General features: G+C 39.0%; 1 protein-coding gene across 3 annotated transcripts in view; it reads left to right on the top strand.

Moving 5' to 3' along the window:
• The window catches only part of LOC306845330 (E3 ubiquitin-protein ligase PDZRN3-B-like), an 88,101-nt gene extending 69,341 nt beyond the window's left edge, over positions 1-18,760 (top strand). For all 3 annotated transcript variants that reach the window (XM_079378052.1, XM_079378054.1, XM_079378053.1), the window contains 7 exons: positions 11,751-12,004; positions 12,909-12,996; positions 14,834-14,932; positions 15,079-15,141; positions 15,218-15,319; positions 15,415-15,531; positions 16,539-18,760. In XM_079378052.1, the coding sequence (XP_079234178.1) occupies positions 11,751-12,004; positions 12,909-12,996; positions 14,834-14,932; positions 15,079-15,141; positions 15,218-15,319; positions 15,415-15,531; positions 16,539-18,074 (2,259 nt within the window). In that variant the 3' untranslated portion in view covers positions 18,075-18,760. The remainder of the gene's footprint in view (positions 1-11,750; positions 12,005-12,908; positions 12,997-14,833; positions 14,933-15,078; positions 15,142-15,217; positions 15,320-15,414; positions 15,532-16,538) is intronic.
• Positions 18,761-19,028: the final 268 nt, after the last annotated feature.

Below are 19,028 nucleotides of genomic sequence, written 5' to 3'. Positions count from 1 at the left end.
TGCATTTGTATTTTTAATACATGCAACATTGTAAAAATTGTAGTTAAAGTAACTTTTTTAAACCTTTTGAAAATGAATCTATCTACATGTTTGTGTATGTATATGTTGTATTTATATATACATTAGAATTTTATAATAGTATGTGCTTTGGTTTATTTATTTCTATTTGTTTAACAAGCATTTTTGGTTCTAACCATCAGATATTTCTGAACTTATGCCCTGTCATGTAGCATGTTCTATATGAACCATGTCCTTGTGAGCAGTATGTATCGTCAGCTCTTTTGTCAGACATTGTTGTCAGCTCTGATTTAATTTCCTGTGGGTTTTGTGATCCTGATGCTTACGGCTTTAGGATGTCTGACTCAATATCGCTGGGAGACTGTAGATGAAAGCCAGTAGGGGGCCTCTGAGAACACGGCCAGAAACATGCTTGCATGTATATTTATGCAAATGTACATGTAAACACATTATCACAGATATCGACAGTTGTTAACATAAATTATCTGTTAATTGTTCCAGTGTGGGGGCTTTTTGTTGATTTGATAAGCTTACACAAACTAAACGATGCTAATTTATTCAATTCCTGATAAAAGGAATCACTATTTCTTGGCATGAATGCTTCTGGAAAGATTGTAAGACCACATTGTTAGCACTTCCTCAGCTACTAAGGGATGCATACTTCATGTTGTATAGTGTGCGGAGGGTGCTTTGAGTAAACCTAATGAGTGGCCACTTCGTCTGCTCCTTTCACTATATTCCATAGCGGCTGTTTCTCTGCATTAGCTCTTGATGGCAGTGCAGTCGCTATTGTGAAACACTCCGCTTTGATCGTACAGACTGTGTGAAAGCAGGACTAAAAGCTTTTTCTCCCTTCTATATATCTGTGTATTTGTGTGTGCACTACAACAGTAAATGGTCTCTGTTTGTTAACAACCCAACAGCCGATGTTGGGTTTCAAAGGAAGCATCAGCCTTTTCAAATCCCTCTCTTTTGGGGAAAAAAACTGAATGAAACAAGAAAAGAGACACAGACATATTGGCCCATCATATGAGCTCTTTTCCAACCCATTCCTCAGTCCAACAGCATCTGTCATGCTGCTGTCAATTACTTTTGATTGGCAGGCTGTTAGTAAAGGGAACCTTGCTGGTTTCTCTAACAGCGTGCTTATTTTGCCAGTTATTCGAAGCTGGGTCATTGCATGGTCAAGAAGAGATTTGGCAGACAAAGAAACTCATCCATGTTTAACATCAAATGGCATTCATCACATCTTGCGTGATATTCATATGTAGTTTGAGAAGCTTTGAAATTGCTGTTTTCTGTGGGGATTGCAGATGATGCAGCTGTTTGTACCATTTTTGTGTGGGGTAATAGATCATAGAGCGACACCATTCATCTGTGCTGAACGAGACAATGTGACATTGCCAAAATTAGACATGAGCAGTTGACTTTTACCAATAAAACAAGTTTCAAACAGAGCACTTTCAGAAGAGAAAAGGCATCCCTGCTGAAAACACCAGCTTAGAATGTGTTTTTCATTCCTAACACTTCATTCCGATAACTGTAATACAAAACTAATTTTCAGTGTTTACAATATATTTACACAAAATAAAAGCGTTGTGTATATATATATATATATATATATATATATATATATATATATATATATATGTGTATGATTACTTAATATTAATAAAAAAAATAATATTTATTAATGCTGTTATAGTTCATGATGTTATAGTTATACAAAGTTGTATTGCAGTCTAAATGACAACTTATTAATTAACTTATTTGATTTTTTTTATTTTATTTTGAGATCAGTTTCTAACTTGGAAATTACAGCATATTTCAAAAGTGTGCATTTTTCAGACATGTAACGGCCATGAAAATGTTTATAGACTATATATATATATATATATATATATATATATATATATGACAGAGAAATTGTTCAGAAAGTGCAGCAACCACAAACAGAAGGACATCATTAAATTGTATCATGTAAATAATCTGTATGTTATTATATTGTATATTATTATATGATATTATGTCTGTGTGTTAATAGATAGAATTATAAAATCATTAGTCATGATGGGAAAGTATTTTGTTCATGTATAGCGCAGGTTTAGATACCACAGACAGATAATGGAGTCTTTGTGATGTCCGATCGGTCCGGCTCACACATACAGTAGGTGCCTGGAGAAGTATGTGGCAGAGGGGGTTGTTGTTTCGTGGGGTAATGTTCAGAGTGCTTTTGGCTGTCGTCGGGTCACTCACAATTAAGGCCTGTGAGTGGCGGCAGGGCTTTAATGAATAGAGTGAAAGACTCGTTTGAAGTGTGAAAGTGATCTGTTGACTCATCCTTTCCCAGGCACCCGCTTACCCATGTGTACAGCTGGACCCTGCTCTTTAAAGCATGTGCGTAAACACACGTGTGTTGCAATTGCAATATGTAATTGCGTTATTGCAATGGATTGATATTGGTCTTGGGGATTTACAACTGAAATTGATGCGTTATTGGAAAGATCTGGAGGTCTGTCAGAATGCGTATGGGTTATTGGATGGCATATACAGGGGATCAGGCTTCCGACCGGGCCTGTCCCTAGATAATACACACACAGATCCTCTTCATTAGGGTGTCTGGCACTACTTCTTCCCCCTCTCTCTTTCTCTTCCTGTCCCTCTCTCTCTCTCTCTCTCTCTCTTTTAGAGCTCCCCAGAGACTGACTGATACAGAGAGATGCCTCCTCACATAAACTCACCTAGAGAGATTCATGGGCACAAAGAAATGTTTTCACAGGCCCATGTGCTGCAGGACACAATGCTTATACCTCTAGAATTAGAATATGAAATTAGTGCATTTAATCATGCTATTCGACTTTTGATATCATAGGACTGCCTTAATTGATATGGTTAATATATGGCTACATGTGACTTTTCACAGCACATGTGGATATATGTGAATCATGTGAATTCATTCAAAATAATAATTTCATCAGTCATTTATTTGTGACTCAGGTGACAGTGGTTGCTGTATTTTTATTATGTTATTTGTTGTATCAGTATGTGTTCCTTCTTCTGCTTCTTCTTCGGGGAAGAACTTTGGGGCCACCAGCAGTTCAAAAATTCTACATTAAAATGGTAATAGCTCTTGAACCCTTTGTTCTAGAAAAATAAAACTTAGTACACCTGATTACTCTCTTCATGTTGATCACATTCAATAGCTTACATTAAGACTCCACCCATTACAGTAGCGGCCATTTTGAAAAGTACAGTATTCTGTCTTTTTGCTACTTTTTCTTCACAATTGATCCAATTCTTCCCAAAATTGGCTCAGATGATCTTTGGACTGAGCCACACAGAAATGACTGAAGATAATGTTTTAACTACTGGTGGAAAAAAAGTTATGATGTGAACTTAACGAGGTTGACCCAAAATTGGTTCAGAGGCTGTGTCTTGGCTAAACTTTGATCAATCAAAACAAAACTTGGTACACTTCATCAACACCATGATCTGAGGGTCCATGCCAAAGTTGGGAACAGCGCCACCTATGGGTTGTGAGATACCAAAAATGTATCTTTGTCATAAAATTATGATCTTGGTGTCCTCATGTCATGCCGAATCTGAGGATATCAATTTTTCCAGCATCGACTGAACCATGTGTCCGCCATTTTGAAATTTGACAAATTGCAATATCTTTTGAACCATTTGACATATCCGCACAAAAATTTGTAGGGATAATCAACACCATTTTTGATCTTCCCGGTCTGCACTGCGCTACAGCCCCTTCAAGGTCTTGGTCCCGAATCGCTGCTTGCAGCTATATTTGTCATTGTTTTTGGCATTTGTATTTTATGTTTCTCCATTGATTGGAGGGACCTGTGATTGAGTATTTTATGATGTTCTGGCTTTTTTTGGAAGAAAAGTAAACCTTTAATTCAGCAAGGACACAATAAATTGATCAAAAGTGATAGCGAAGACGTTTATAATATTCTATTTCAAAAAATGTTTTTTTGAACTTTCTAAACATCAAAGAATCTTGAAAAAAAAAAAAAGTATCACAGTTTCCACAAAAACATTATGCAGGAAGAAGAAACATTGATCAGAAGACTGTTTCATGTTGGCACCAAAAAAATGGCTGCCCACTGCTCCGGGTGTGTGTGTGTTCACTGCTGTGTGTGTGCACTTTGGATGGGATAAATGCAGAGCACGAATTCCGAGTATGGGTCACAATACTTGGCCGTATGTCACTTTACTTTCACTTTCAAATCAGAATATTAGTACTGTAAAAGTAGAATATTATTCATTTTGATCACGTAAAGGCAGTCTTGCTCAGCATAAAATGCAAAAAACATAAAAAATCTGACCAACCCCAATAGTTTTTTAGTGCCAAGCATTCATCGTGGAAGAGCTGTTTAGCTTCCACTGTGCTTTTGTATTGCATTCTGGAAACATTTGCCAAAATCCTCTGTTTAAAACAGCGGTTCAGCTGGCCTATTGATTTCAATGTAGTAGCCCCATTTAACAAAACCGCTCACAGGAAAAGAGAATTAATCCCTGTAAAGCTACAGGTCGAGAGAAGGTCATTTTCCCCTTTAGTTTAGATAATTAGAATGGAGAGAGGACGCAGCGAACATGCCTCGCCATCCCAGAGTAAACTTGATCTCTCTCTAACTGTGCTGAACTCTGTGCTTCAAAGCAGGAAAGGTATGCACCATGTGGAGATCTAGTCTCTTTTGTCCCTGATGGGCCCATCTCGGCCAACTGGTGGAGACTGTGTTTGACAGCTTCGTGGCTCCTAATCTCACAAGAAGTGGCCTGTAATGGCCATGGCGCCTGTCTGCACCTCATGTAAGACCTTCATTTTAATTAGAGTATCAAAACAGTCAGGCTGTTGAAGCACAAACTCAGATTAGGTTTGTGCTGGATGAGTGTTAGCTTAATGCATTTTTGCTAGTATATTTACACACTTTGGCAGTCTTTTCACATTCTTTAATATGTTTGCAGAAATGAAATGTCCCCAAATTTTTTTATAAGTTTTTTTTTCCAGTATGACAATTATTTAGCATAGATAGATGGATAGATGGATAGATAGATAGATAGATAGATAGATGGATTGATTTCCGAACTGCTTCCACACTCACACTCTCGCTATCTCCCTCTTCCCCTAATTAGTCTTTACAGCGATGGGGAGCAAAAAGCAAACGGTTTGTGCATTACTGTTGGGAAATAGACTGAGCGCAGTCTAGTTAGCTTAATCAGGGACAGGTCCTCCCCACAGCGCCTCCACAGCTGCTTCACGCTGTAGCAGGTGGCCAGCAGCCATTCGGGAGAGATCGCTACCCACCAGTCTGTAACACTTTCCTCCACTGCCACTGATGGGTAGACAAAGCACAGAACATGACAAAGCCATGCACAAAGTGACATTATGCAGATGAAATGAGACAAATGGGCAGAAGAAATGCAGACACAACATGTCAATATTGACAGTGTTGTAGACATAATATTGATTTACCGGAGCAAATTAAAGACATAACCTGGTTATTAAGTTGCTCATAGACCCAGTTCGACTAAACATGTTAAGGTATAGACTAAGCATAGTGTCCATTTACAGCAAAAATATTCATGTCTATAAAAATATCCATGTTCATATTCTCAGTGGAGAATATGAATAGATTGCATTGTTTTGTCATTAGCCTCCATAAGTCTGGCGCAGATGTGATAGACAAACACAGGTGTGCCTGCGCGTTTTTATGGACAGCTTTATTTGCACAGATGCATCAGATTCTCTGCAATTAAAATGAAATAAGACCAGATTAAGTGTCCCAACTGTCTTTGTTTTTCACTCGTGATATAACGTCTGCCATTTGTTCTGTCTAATGATAGGGGTCAACTGTTTTTGCTGTCTGTTTCATAATTACGTACAAGGAAATAGCAAAACGCAAAGCATGCCAGCCTTTATCCATTCTAACCAAAGCGATGACTTGATTATGAATCATTTATATTAATAGACCCATTTCTGAGAAGCTAAACCATTATTAGCATTTCCACTCCAGAGACTTGTTAATCTTTAGAATGTGATAAGACACAATTGAACAGCATGAAGTATGGAGTGTATGCAGGTTGGGGGGGTGAATGGTGACATGCTTCCCTGGTGTCCATGCTGAGTCATGAATTAAACATGCTAACAGAGAAATTTGAACTCGCTAGGCTGGAGCAGTTGGCTGATTTTGAATGCTGATGATGAGCCTGTTATATCTCATTTATATTCAGAATGAACGCTCTTATAGTGGTTAAATACCGCTTGCTGTGCAGCTCACTTTAAAAATACTGAGCTGTTGTGTCTTAAAGAACTGCTTTAAACATTCATGGGTGCTAAAGGCTTTTTGTGCAAGTGTATGATGATGGTATTGTCAGCATTTCCAGTGGTAGCTGTCGTTGCCCAGATGGATTTTTATATGGTATGTCATCATTTCTCAAATATAAGTTTAGTAACTAATAGGCCTGGAACATGTGACTGGAACAATGAGTGTGTTTGAGGTAAAATGTCAGCAACTTTGCATGCATCTCATTTGCCTACATTATATACATTTTATTATTATTTTATTCCTTATGCCCATTATTAGGGTTGTGGTGATGCTGTAGGCAGGGAAAAACTGGATCTATAGCCAGTCCATATTTTTATTTTTATTTTTTTTGTCACTTAATAAAAAATGTTAGTTGCCATTGCTCTATATCACTACAACTTACTGTAAAAAGGTTAAACGGTTTCATTTTATGCAAATTTAATAAAATATTTTAATCCTTGGTTGTAACCTCCATAGACACTGAGTGGGACAAATTTTAATATTTGAATTTATTATTCAGTTTTCCTCACCAGTGGTATATATTTGGTTACAAATTTAACACTGTTTAATCTTAGACAAGGACGAACTTACAAGTTATGAAAAAAATGAAACAACTGTAAAATTGTTTTTAGAGGCAGTAACAGTATTAACAGGTGTCCTCTTTAAAAAATAATTCACTTGAAATGTGATCCATGCAGATGCCACTGAGACAGATGAATCAGAAGTTCTCACTACTCTTCATTCTCACATTCTGGATGCTAAAAAAACTAAACACTTTTATACTTTTTACTGTATTTTTCCTTAGGAATTCACCTCATGTTTACCAGACTAGTTTAAGACCAGGCCCAGATGGAATCTGCTGATTTTTCTTTCCAATGATTTTAGTGGGAATTTGAATACTTCTGCAAGCATATTAAAGTTAAAGTAACCCGAAATATGGCTTAAATTCTGTGTAACTCTACAGAGTTCTGTGAGCGCTGTACTTGTTTGGGCCTGGTTATAATCTCAAAAGCTGCTAGTAAGGTAAAAAAAACGAATACATCTTTTTATGTGGTGGAGTGTGGGAAACTGTACTTTCCTCAAACAGAAAGTAACGGACAACTCATTAATAGGAGGAAAGCAAGGACAGGGGAAGCTTGAAGGAAGTGATTTAGCCTCTCACTATTGATCCTCTGTGGATAACAGAAGGTCTCATGCTTAAACAGGATTAAGAGCAAGTAAACAGCGGCGTCTTTTAGCAGGCGTCCATGCTTATCAGAGGCATTAGTTTCCCTCTGTTTGCTGCTTAATCCACACTTAGATGGCATGCCGCAGCGTATAAAGTTTGCTGTGTTTCAAGTCAGCCAGAACTGTAAGGAGGTTTCCTGCTTCTGAATGAAATAACACACATACATACACATCGAAAGACTATATCCATCCGTGCCAAATTGTACCCATTTTTATTCTTCAGGACTGTTATGTTTTGAAGAAAAGAAGAATGAAGTCTCTAGATGGGACTCACACATAGTGAGAATTTTCTTTGAGGGATTCTGGGAATAAAGTCTTAAGCTTAACCTTCATCTGTCAAGTTTGAAAGATGCTTGTTTTTCATGTTTTTCTTAAACTTAAATGTTTGGAGTATAAAATATTTGCCTAACTGAAGACAATATATATAATGGGAAAGTTGGAGAAAATCAAGCTTCTGATATTTCTATTGTTGTGTCTCCCAATTCTGACTTTTTATTGAGTTTATTGATATTGACAAGTGGTGTGAAAAAGGTCCATTCCATCTCACATAAGAAAGGATTAAGAGGCAGATTTTTGCCTTGACTTCTGATCATTCTGATACAAACGAGTTGGACTAATGACTTTAAGGCTTTCAGAGCCATGCAGTTCTTAAAATGATCTATAATGGTCAAGATAGCATGCTAACTTCTGATTGAGGTGAATGTCACATTAACTGCGTTGGAAATAGATGGCAGACTTGTTGAAGGCCATAAACCATGTTTGTGTCACGGTTTTCACAAAAACGTTAAACAAAACTGTGTTCCACATTGATAATGAGAAGAAATGTTTTTGAGCACCAAATCAGCATATTAGAATGATTTCTGAAGGATCGTGTAACACTGAAGACTGGAGCAAAGGCTGCTAAAAAATCAGCTTTGCCGTCACATGAATAAATTACATTTGAAAATATATTAAAACAGAAAATAGTTTTTAAATTAGAATATATTATACAAATATTACTATATATTATGTATATAAATACATAAAACATACTGTATATATACTCTATATTGATTAAAATGTATTCTACTGATCATTCTCGCATGGAGTAGATTACCATTGAAATGACAGGATTTCGCCAAACAATGGTAAATGTGACTAGACCTTTAGTGTGAGGTATCTATATTAGAATTGATATTTCCTATTGTATGTATGAATATTGTTTCTGGACATTGGCTCAGTCAGCAGACGTCTAATGGAACAACATGTGTCAGCTGTGAATGGCCGTTCCAGCGGCTCTGTGTTAAACAGAGGGTGAAGAGGCTCAGTTTGCACCATTCTGCTGTGTGTACTCCTCAGAGAGATGTGTCAGAGGTGAGCAATGTGAATAGGGGTCTCGCCCCCCCCCCCCCCCCCCCCCCCCCCCTCCTCCTTGCTGGAGAGGCAGTGAGGCAGAACGTTTCCAGGGTTGAGGCTTTGTCTCGGGGTCATGGGCTAGGAGGAGGAGAGGGATTCCTATGCACTTAAGTCCTACTGAGAACCAGACAGACACACAGAATGGGATGATTGTGTTATTGACCTGGCTGACAGATAGAGAGAGGAAATTAAAATCTACACAGAATTTAATACAAGGAAGTAAAGGTAAAAATAAAGAAAAGAAAAAGAACTGTTATCTACAGTAATGGCAGAACTAGTACATTGGTATTTCATGTTTTTTATTCATATATTGTTATAATACTGTGATTTTAGAAACAGTACTACCTCCAGAGTACCACGGTTTTGGACCCTTGCCATGGTAATGCTGTGATTATCTAAAGGACATTTCAGTGTAAATACCATGATTTAAGCAATTAACTTTTGTTCAGTTTTAAATTATTACAGATTTGTTTGTTTATTTAATATCACCCTACCCTGTATACAAGGACTTTTGAGTACCATGTAAATACCCTGACAATGTCACAGTATTGTTTTGTAAGGACATATTTTTTGCACATGTGAAATGGTAACACCATGATATCATTGATGTACCATGGACTTATAGTAAAAAAAATAACATAGTGCTGCTACCATGTTGTTTTGGACACGCACCATGATTTCTGATGGTAATACTCTGGTACTTTGAAATAAGTGAAAGTGAAGTGACATACGGCCAAGTATAGTGACCCATACTCGGAATTCGTGCTCTGCATTTAACCCATCCAACGTGCACACACACAGCAGTGAACACACACACACCGTGAACACACACCTGGAGCATTGGGCAGCCATTTATGCTGCGGCGCCCGGGGAGCAGTTGGGGGTTCGGTGCCTTGCTCCAGGGCACCTCAGTCGTGGTACTGAGGGCGGAGAGAGCGCTGTACATTCACAAATATACCTTGGTACTAAAATTCATTAATTGTGGTAGTGTCATATTATCATCACATAAATACCAAGATATATAAATATTCAAGACCATACTATCTATAAAATGAACCATGGTTTTACCATCTTATACCATTACTGTACCATTAAACTGCAATTGAACATCAATTTGGCAAACATTCTCTAAAAGTCTTCCACAGTGTTCCATTATTCGAGATGGAGAATCTTTGTTTCGGTTTGAAAGTTACAGAATTTGGATTAATATTGGATATTCCATTTATCCTTCAGGCAAGGATTAGTTTTAATCCTCTTGGTTATTAGTTAACATATTCTCTCTTCAAAGCTGAAGTGCTCTGATCCTGCCTGTTTGGAAATCCGAGAATGGGATCCAGCAGCTTGTGAATTAGACTATATATATTTCTCACAAGTGATTTATTTATTTATGAAGAAAATATAGAATGCTCAAAGGATTTCAGTGGATGCATTTCTAAAAGCTGTGTGAGAAGTTCGATTCCATGATAAAGGTGTGGAAATGTTTGCCATAAAAAAATGGCATACAACTGAAGAAAATCATCAATGCTGCTCAGAAAATTAATTGCTAAACTATTATTTTCAGTATTTGTATGTAAAAAATGTGTGCACGCATTTGGATGTATTCTTTTTGTGTGCACTAATAAGGTGTTTGTGTGTTCTCAAGCGTTGCATCACCCAATTTCTTGTGTTTTTTCCATGAATTTCATCACACCCTTTCTACTGTAAGCCTGTGTGTGTGTGTGTGTGTGTGTGTGTGTGTGTGTGTGTGTGTGTGTGTGTGCGCACACGAGCAGGTTTGCATAAGTGGATTTGAGTGCCTCAAGCACAGGTCCTATCAAAGCTGTCTCTCGTCTAGAAATCAAAAATGAACAAATGGGGAATGCTTTGTTTGTTGAGACGAGCACATGGGGAAAAGCTCTATAAGCTCTGAGATGAGAGAGATGGTTCACTCAAGGTCAAACACCCTGTTAGCAGACACGCTAACAGAAACTGTCATACTTTTGCATCCTAATGAAAGTGTGTTAGCTGTTGGCTTTAGCTTGACATCAGCCTAACCAGAACCTTTGTAGGGAATATTTATTTTTTACAAATAATTTTACACGCCAATAAAAATTATTTGGATATTGTTTGACAATATTGTGCAATATGGGCAACCTCTCTTTGTTACCTCCATATTTGTTATTTTGTAAGTGTAGCAACCATTCTACTTTTATAAACCCAATTTGAGTACTGTACAAATCCATTTATTTAATTTTTTTTCTTAAAGCATGCAGCTCAGACCCCATCTGGCCTTGGTTCTCTCTGCACTAAAAGATTGCTTTGAACCTCCTCTTTCTCATTTCTTTCAGCACTCATCAGCAGAGCACTGCTCTTGATTGGTGTGTCATGCTTTGGCCCTGAAGCTCACATTCATTTCCTCATGTACAGCGCCCACATCGTCTTCCAGGGAGGCCCTCTTCAAATTACTTAGCTAAATATGTGTACCCGGTTCAGTTTGTTTCATGACCCTGATTAATTAGCAAGGGCGCGCTTTCTAATTTATGTAGTTGTTTTGCTGAGTCTAGCTTTGACCCCTGAAAGCAGCGAGAGGCACTACAGATGCTTTTTTTGTGTTGGTTGTTTTTGTAATGGTTGTTTTTAATGCTTTGCACCCTTGGTTTTCAATTTCAATGAATTTGTCATCTTGTTGCAGCTTTACAGTTTACAGTGGAGTAGTTTTTGTCTGCTCAGTTGTATGCAAAATTCCCCATGCATTAATGCAAATACCATTTTTAACGTTAGTGTTATGTTTGTGTGCCTCAACAGGTCAATGGAAAGGACTTGTCAAAGGCGACGCATGACCAGGCTGTGGAGGCTTTCCGTACGGCTAAAGAGCCCATTATGGTCCAGGTGCTACGCCGGGCTCCCAGGCCCAAACCTACGGGCCCAAGTGGGGAAGCACAGGTAGTGGACATCAGCACCCAGACGGATATCACCTTCCAGCATATCATGGCCCTCAGCAAGCTGCCTACGTCATCCCCGCCTGTGGATGTGCTTGAGCAGTACCTGCTGCCAGAGGGGTGAGTGATCGCTCCCTGGACCAATTACAATACATATCACAGATTTCAGTTATGAGTGACACCTAACCAGTGCAGATTGTGCTGGCATAGAGAGTAAAAACACATTCTAGCAATTACGTGCCATTGCTCATATTTCAATAGTTGCTCTACCAGACCATATAAGCTTGAATATACTTGTAAAATTAACAATGTTTTGGCCCGAGGCACAAGGTGAAATTAAGTTGCTTTCATTTATTTGGATTTGCATTTTCTCCTCTCACAATATCTGTCCTCTCACATCTCACTTCATGTATCCTCAGGGTTTGTCTCACACGTTATTGACAGGAACTTAGTAACCAAGAGAGAATAATTTAATTATTTTCATAACACACTAAAATTAAGTTTTGTAATATCTAATTCCTGCAGATGCTTGTTTTTACCTTAAGTCTTATACTTTCTAAAAGAGTTATTTAAATATATTATGACTTGCTCTGTTCAAGAATAAAAAATGGTCACATATATTTATAAAAATGGGAGTCATATAAATGTATAAAATTGATAGTTGCAGCTCTGAAATTGCTATTTCATTATATATATATTTATTTTTATCTCAAGATTTTAGATAATAATAATAATAGTAATTTAAAATATTTTTATTAAATATTCCTGTCGTTTATCATACAATTATTATGTCATCAATAAGAAAAGCATATATTTTAGCGATTATAAGAGTAAAATCTCTCTGACACATAAAGCATGTAAGATGTGGTAAAATTGGCAGTTCTGCCAAACTGGTAACATTTCATAGAATGTGTTATTTAATCAGTCCTCTAAAGCTTGAATACGGGGGTCATTTGTCAAGCACAGTTCCTCCTATAATCTTGTTCTTTATGGTATAATATGCTTTTGTTTTTATGTTTTCTAGACACTCTCCTGCTCATGAATACTTCGACCCCAATGATTTCCTAGAGGGCATGCAGCATGAAATAGAAAGAGAAGAGCTGGAATATGAGGTAATGCCACAGATTCTCTCTCTTTACTATGTCTTCCGTGATCCCTGAAATGGGAATTAAGACATGCTGACGCCAGGGCTGATGCAAACTGTCTCCACTGATCTATTGGTGAATTGACCAACCACACCATCCATAACCTCACATAGGCACTGAAGCAGTCAGCTATACTGATATCAAGTAGCCTTTTTTTAGACCTGTTCCCTAGAACAGATGCGAGATGGGGATATCATTATTTACTTTTGTCATTGACTTATATTGGTGAAAAGAGATAATTGGATAGGTTGGAATTAGACTAACAACTGGCGTGATGGATCTGAGTGTACAATAAGCGTAGACAGATTGCGCTGTAATGATAGTGGTAGGCAGTGAGTCATGAGGGGTCACCAACGAGTCCATAAAGAGATGAAGTTCAGAGACTTACAGCAGCAGATGCTCTGCACGCAGCACTCTCGATGACATCTCATTGGCCCCTGAGGGCCTCCAGGTGCCGCAGTGGGGGCCCTGCAGACAGAGATCAATGACCAGGATGGGGCCAATCTGAATGCCCAACAACTCCACCACCCTCCTGCCTTGTTTACCTTGATTAATGCTCTCCTTTGCACTTCTAGGACAAAGGAAAGAGAGTTTTAGATACTGCAAGGTAGAAATGCACTAATATGCAGTGTTTTCTTACCATAGGCAGACATGTCGTAATCGTATTATGTAAGAAACTAACCAGCGTATCAAATACTTCCTCAATATGGTCATAAGCAAATTCACACTCAAAGAAAGGATCAAGGTCTGAGACATTTATGAACTATTACTGCTTGGATCAATCTCATGAAAACTGTCAAGCATGTTACCATTTATATTTCACCCCAACATCAGAGGAAATAATAAGCAATAGTATTTTTCTGTTATATGTAAAAACAGTTGATTTTTATGTTTAGGGTCATTTAGATGTTATACATTTGGACATAATTGGTGTCACAATTAAGCACATTTCCCCCACCAGTTCTCTTTACCACAATACAAAACATTATTTCAAATCTCAATACTGTTATGCGAAAAAATGGCAAACATATATTATTTAATCATGTAGTATTTGTTGTAATGCCTTGAATTTATTCTGATTAAAATAAAAAAGTATCACAGTTTAAAAAAATATTATCCAGTACACCGGTCTTCAACTAAATATAAGAAATGTTACTTGAGCACCAAATCAGCATAAAATAATGATTTCTGAAGTGATACTGAAGATTTAAGATTGAAAATTCAAATTTGCCATCACAGGAATAAATTATATTTTAAAATTGTAAACATAGATTAAAATAGAAAACAGTTATTTTTAAATTCTAATTGTTTTACAATATTACTGTTTAAACAGATCCTAACATTTTAAATAGTATATATGTAATATTAAGTATTTCCTTACCCGGACATGTATTCATGAAATTCGCCTGTTTACATTGACTAAGATTGATGGCAGAGCATTTTTTGGTTGTTTTAGATTATGCCAGGTTTTTCAGTAAACTGTTTGATTGTTCAATAACAGCTTCATTCATGGCTGCTGTGATACCAGCCCCGTGAGAGCTGTGATCTCCATATGTATCTTGTAGATTACAGATGTTCAACTTCACAAGACTGAATGAGACTCGACTCATGTGCATGTTTGTGGCAGCACGTAACTCTGTCGCAGCACTCTTTAATCTGGGCGAATTATTCAAACATGTAGATCAAGACAACAGATTGTGTACATTGTTATGATTAAGCTGCTGTGTTTGCACTGTTCAGCAAGTCGACTTACAGATGACTTATAGTCAGTGCTGTGCATTAAAATATCACATTCTTCTTTCAGGAAGTGGATTTATACAGAACTAATATCCAGGATAAACTGGGGTTAACTGTGTGCTACAGGACCGACGATGACGATGAGACTGGGATCTATGTCAGTGAGGTGAGTTGTATTATAAAAGTAGCCATTTTTGTGCATTCTAATGTCCAAGGTATGTTCTTTAAAACCTTTGTGGTTTCAGTTATAAATTACAAGCCATTTAGATTCATTGTGTTTATTGTTGGTCACCAATTTTCCTCATTCTGCAGATTGATCCAAACAGCATTGCTGCAAAAGATGGACGAATTCGAGAGGGAGATCGAATCATCCAGGTTTGCTGCATATCATTGATGTCATTTGTGTCACATTTAGGCATTTTTCTAAACAAATCTCTATTTCATATCTTAGATCAATGGCATTGAGATTCAGAACCGTGAGGAAGCAGTGGCTCTTTTAACGAGTGAAGAACACCCAAATGTGTGCCTGCTATTGGCTCGACCAGAGATACAGGTGAGAGACCCAAGCCACAATCAAACCGTTCATGCTGTTCACCTGCTTTGAAGGACAGCTGATAGCTTTTCTCCTTTTTTCTCTGGTTGTTTTAGCTGGATGAAGGCTGGATGGATGATGACAGAAACGACTACCTGGATGACCTCCATATGGATATGTTAGAGCAACAACACCATCAGGCTATGCAGTTCACAGCAAGCATGCTCCAGCAGGTACAGCAAATCCATCAGAAAGTCACTCTTGGAGTCGGTCAGGAGGCATATCAGTCAATCATAGCTCAGCCTGTCATGGCTTGACATCCTACACATCAATCATAAATTCTGTGTCCATCACTGAGCAGGAGGTAAAGCAGTCAAGGTGGGACTTTAGTTTAAAAGAAAGCTTGACTTGTTGAGGTCCCATTTGCATCTGGTATTAACATGGTATTACATTAACATGCAATGTACATGTGTAAACAGGTTCCAATGCTTCTTGACATCTAATTGAACCATTTTGGAGGTGGTCAGATCTCATATGGCTGCTCTGAATTTATAATATAAATGCTAATTTGTTCAGATTCGTCCTAGACAGTATTGAATAATTGCTTACTTATTCATTATGCCAAAGCTAAAAACTTTGCCATCTAGTTTTCAAAAACATCCTCTATGGGCTCATCCATACGAAGCCAGAGCTTTCCAGCTCCAATCTTTTTTTTTTTTCTTATTCTAAAAACAAATTACGAAAACATGGCATCGTGACACGAAATATCTGCACACACACAAAACCACTGAAATCCAACTCAAAACGATGTAGTATACATGCCAGACCAGTATGTGGCACTATAATTCTGCCACAGCGATACACTACAATGGAGAAGAAGACTTGGAGCATGTGCATAAACCTTATGTGCTGTATACAAACCCAACACAACAAGAAGACAACTTTTGCTTTAGTAAAGCTAATTGGCTCAGTAGCTTCTGCACCACGAACACAAGCATGTAGTCTCTGTGTGTGCAGGCTCTAAGAAACTTTGGGAAAGCTTGTACAAATATCCACCCCCGCACCCTTAAACCAATGCACCTACACATGTGAGCTTGTGAGTGGCTTGCCTCTTTATTTAGTTGTCAAATAAACCTGTCATTGTATATTAAGAATATTGTTGACTCCTTGACGAATTGCTATTGTTCTTCTTTTGTAAGTCAGTTGTTGTTTTTTTTACGTTCCCTGACTTTTGTTCTAGAAAAAGCATGAGGAGGATGGAGGTACAACAGACGCAGCTACGCTGCTCTCCCACCACCATGAGAAGGACAGTGGAGTGGGCCGCACAGACGACAGCACTCGTAACGATGAGAGTTCTGAGCAGGAGAATCTTGCAGATGATCAGACCAGCGCCTCCACCACACTAGGCAGCCGGTGCAGACTCACCTATAGTCAGGACACCCTAGGCAGTGGTGACCTCCCCTTCAGCAGCGAATCCTTCATTTCTGCAGACTATGCGGATGCGGATTTCTTGGGTGACTTTCCTGCTGACGAATGCGAGCGGTTTCGTGAGCTTTTGGAGCTCAAGTGCCAGATGCGGAGCGCGGGCAGCAGTGGTACCCCAGAACAGAGCTTGTTCTGGCCAAGTGGCGGCATAGGTGGCGGACAGGGCAGCATTGGGGAAGAAGGCGTAGATAAAGAGCTGGAGCTTCTGAATGAGGAGCTCCGCAGCATTGAGCTTGAGTGCCTGAGCATAGTCCGAGCACATCGCATGCAGCAGTTGCGTGAGCAGTGCCGCGAACAGTCCTGGATGCTCCACAACAGTGGCTTCCGCAATTACAACACAAGTGTGGATGCAAGACGCCATGAGCTAGCAGACATCAGTGAACTCCCAGAAAAGTCAGACAAGGACAGCTCCAGCGCATACAACACGGGTGAAAGTTGTCGTAGCACGCCACTCACGCTAGAGCTCTCCCCAGACAACTCCTTGCGACGTGGAAATGAAAATCAGGGGGAAGCCGGGGCGAGTAGTGGTACCTCAGGTGCCAGCAGAATTCTCAAACCTCTGCTGTCTCCCGTCCAAGAGGTTTGCAGCCCCAACAGAGGTCGTCCGACCTTGTCGAAAGAGTCCGAGGCTGGAACCCAGCCTGAAATGCGAGAACGCAAACCTGGACGCCATGCCCAGCCCCAGTCGCCCTACAAACACGCCCACATCCCGGCCCACGCCCAGCACTACCAGAGCTACATGCAGCTGATCCAGCAAAAGTCGGTAGAGTACGCCCAAAGTCAAATGAGCCTAGTCAGCATGTGCCGGGACCCCATCGCTTCTGCCGAATTGGGACCCAAAATGGAATGGAAAGTGAAGATCCGCAGCGACGGTACACGCTACATTACCAAGCGGCCTGTCCGGGACAAGCTCCTGAAAGAGCGAGCCCTACGGATCCGAGAGGAGCGCAGCGGGATGACTACAGACGACGATGCCATCAGCGAGATGAAGATGGGACGCTACTGGAGCAAAGAGGAGCGCAAGCAACACGCCGTCCGTGCCAAAGAACAGCGTCAGCGCAGGGAATTTATGAAGCAGAGCCGTATGGACTGTCTGAAGGAGCAAGTGGGCAGCACTGAAGACAAAAAGGAGGTCAGTATCATTGAACTGAGTCACAAAAAGATGATGAAGAAGCGGAACAAGAAAATTTTTGACAACTGGATGACTATCCAGGAACTGTTGACCCATGGTACAAAGTCCCCCGATGGGACACGAGTGTACAACTCCCTACTGTCAGTGACCACGGTGTAGGCTCTGTAATGTTCTGTATATAGGACACTACCGATTGGGGTAGACAATCCTGCCTCGTTCAATGCGGCAACATTTGTAAATACAAAATATGAATGCCTTGTCTGAAGGAACTTTTCCATTCCACTTTTCCGCATATGTTGCGCTTGTGGTTTTGAATATTCTATTAAATAAATGATTCCTGACCAATCGGCCTCTTTACAAGGTTTTGGAAAACAATACAAAGACCATCAAGCATCACAACCATCAGCATTTTTATTTTCTTTCAAGTAACTAACAGTAAGTAGTATTGTACTTTTTATGCATCCATATTGCTTATTAAAGTAACAGATATTTAGCTTAATGTTCATCACACAGATGTTATTATATACTTTTCAGACAGGGTTTTACAACAAAAGTAACTTTGCTTTACAGACTTTAAAGAAAAGGTGCTGTTTTTCCTGAAGTTCATATTTCACACAGCTTGTTACATTAGACAAGCATCAAAGTGCATCCATTTATTGAAATCTAAATCTGTTTGTATTATTGTTGATATTAATGTCTGTTGTAGACAAAACGCCTTTTGTATAGGTCTCCATTGTATTACAGCAAGATAATACAGTTTAACAAATCATTAGCTAGAAACGCAATTTGATGTCTTGTAAAATGAGAGAAATAATAAATTATTGTTTTATATATGATGAGCTTTCAAAATTTTGTGGCGAGCTTTTATTTTCAGTACATTTTTACTAACAAGAAGTTTCAGCAACCGCAGTGGTTGGGAATTTCTTCAAACCAATTTAAAAGCACAAAGGGTTCTGCAGATATGTGTCTATCTGTTCGTGTCTAAGTCTGTTAGGGGGTTGTAGGTGGATAGTGTCCACACTTCAGTGACCACTCGACCTCAAGGCCACTGACCCAGCCAGGCCCCTGTTTCTACTTATCTGTCCCCAGCTGTGTGTAGCTCTGAAACATAGA

This window comes from Barbus barbus (assembly GCF_936440315.1).
Source record: "Barbus barbus genome assembly, chromosome: 25".
Lineage (NCBI taxonomy): Eukaryota > Metazoa > Chordata > Actinopteri > Cypriniformes > Cyprinidae > Barbus > Barbus barbus.
Note: the sequence above shows the minus strand (reverse complement) of the source record. Positions and strands in the feature narration are given on the sequence as shown.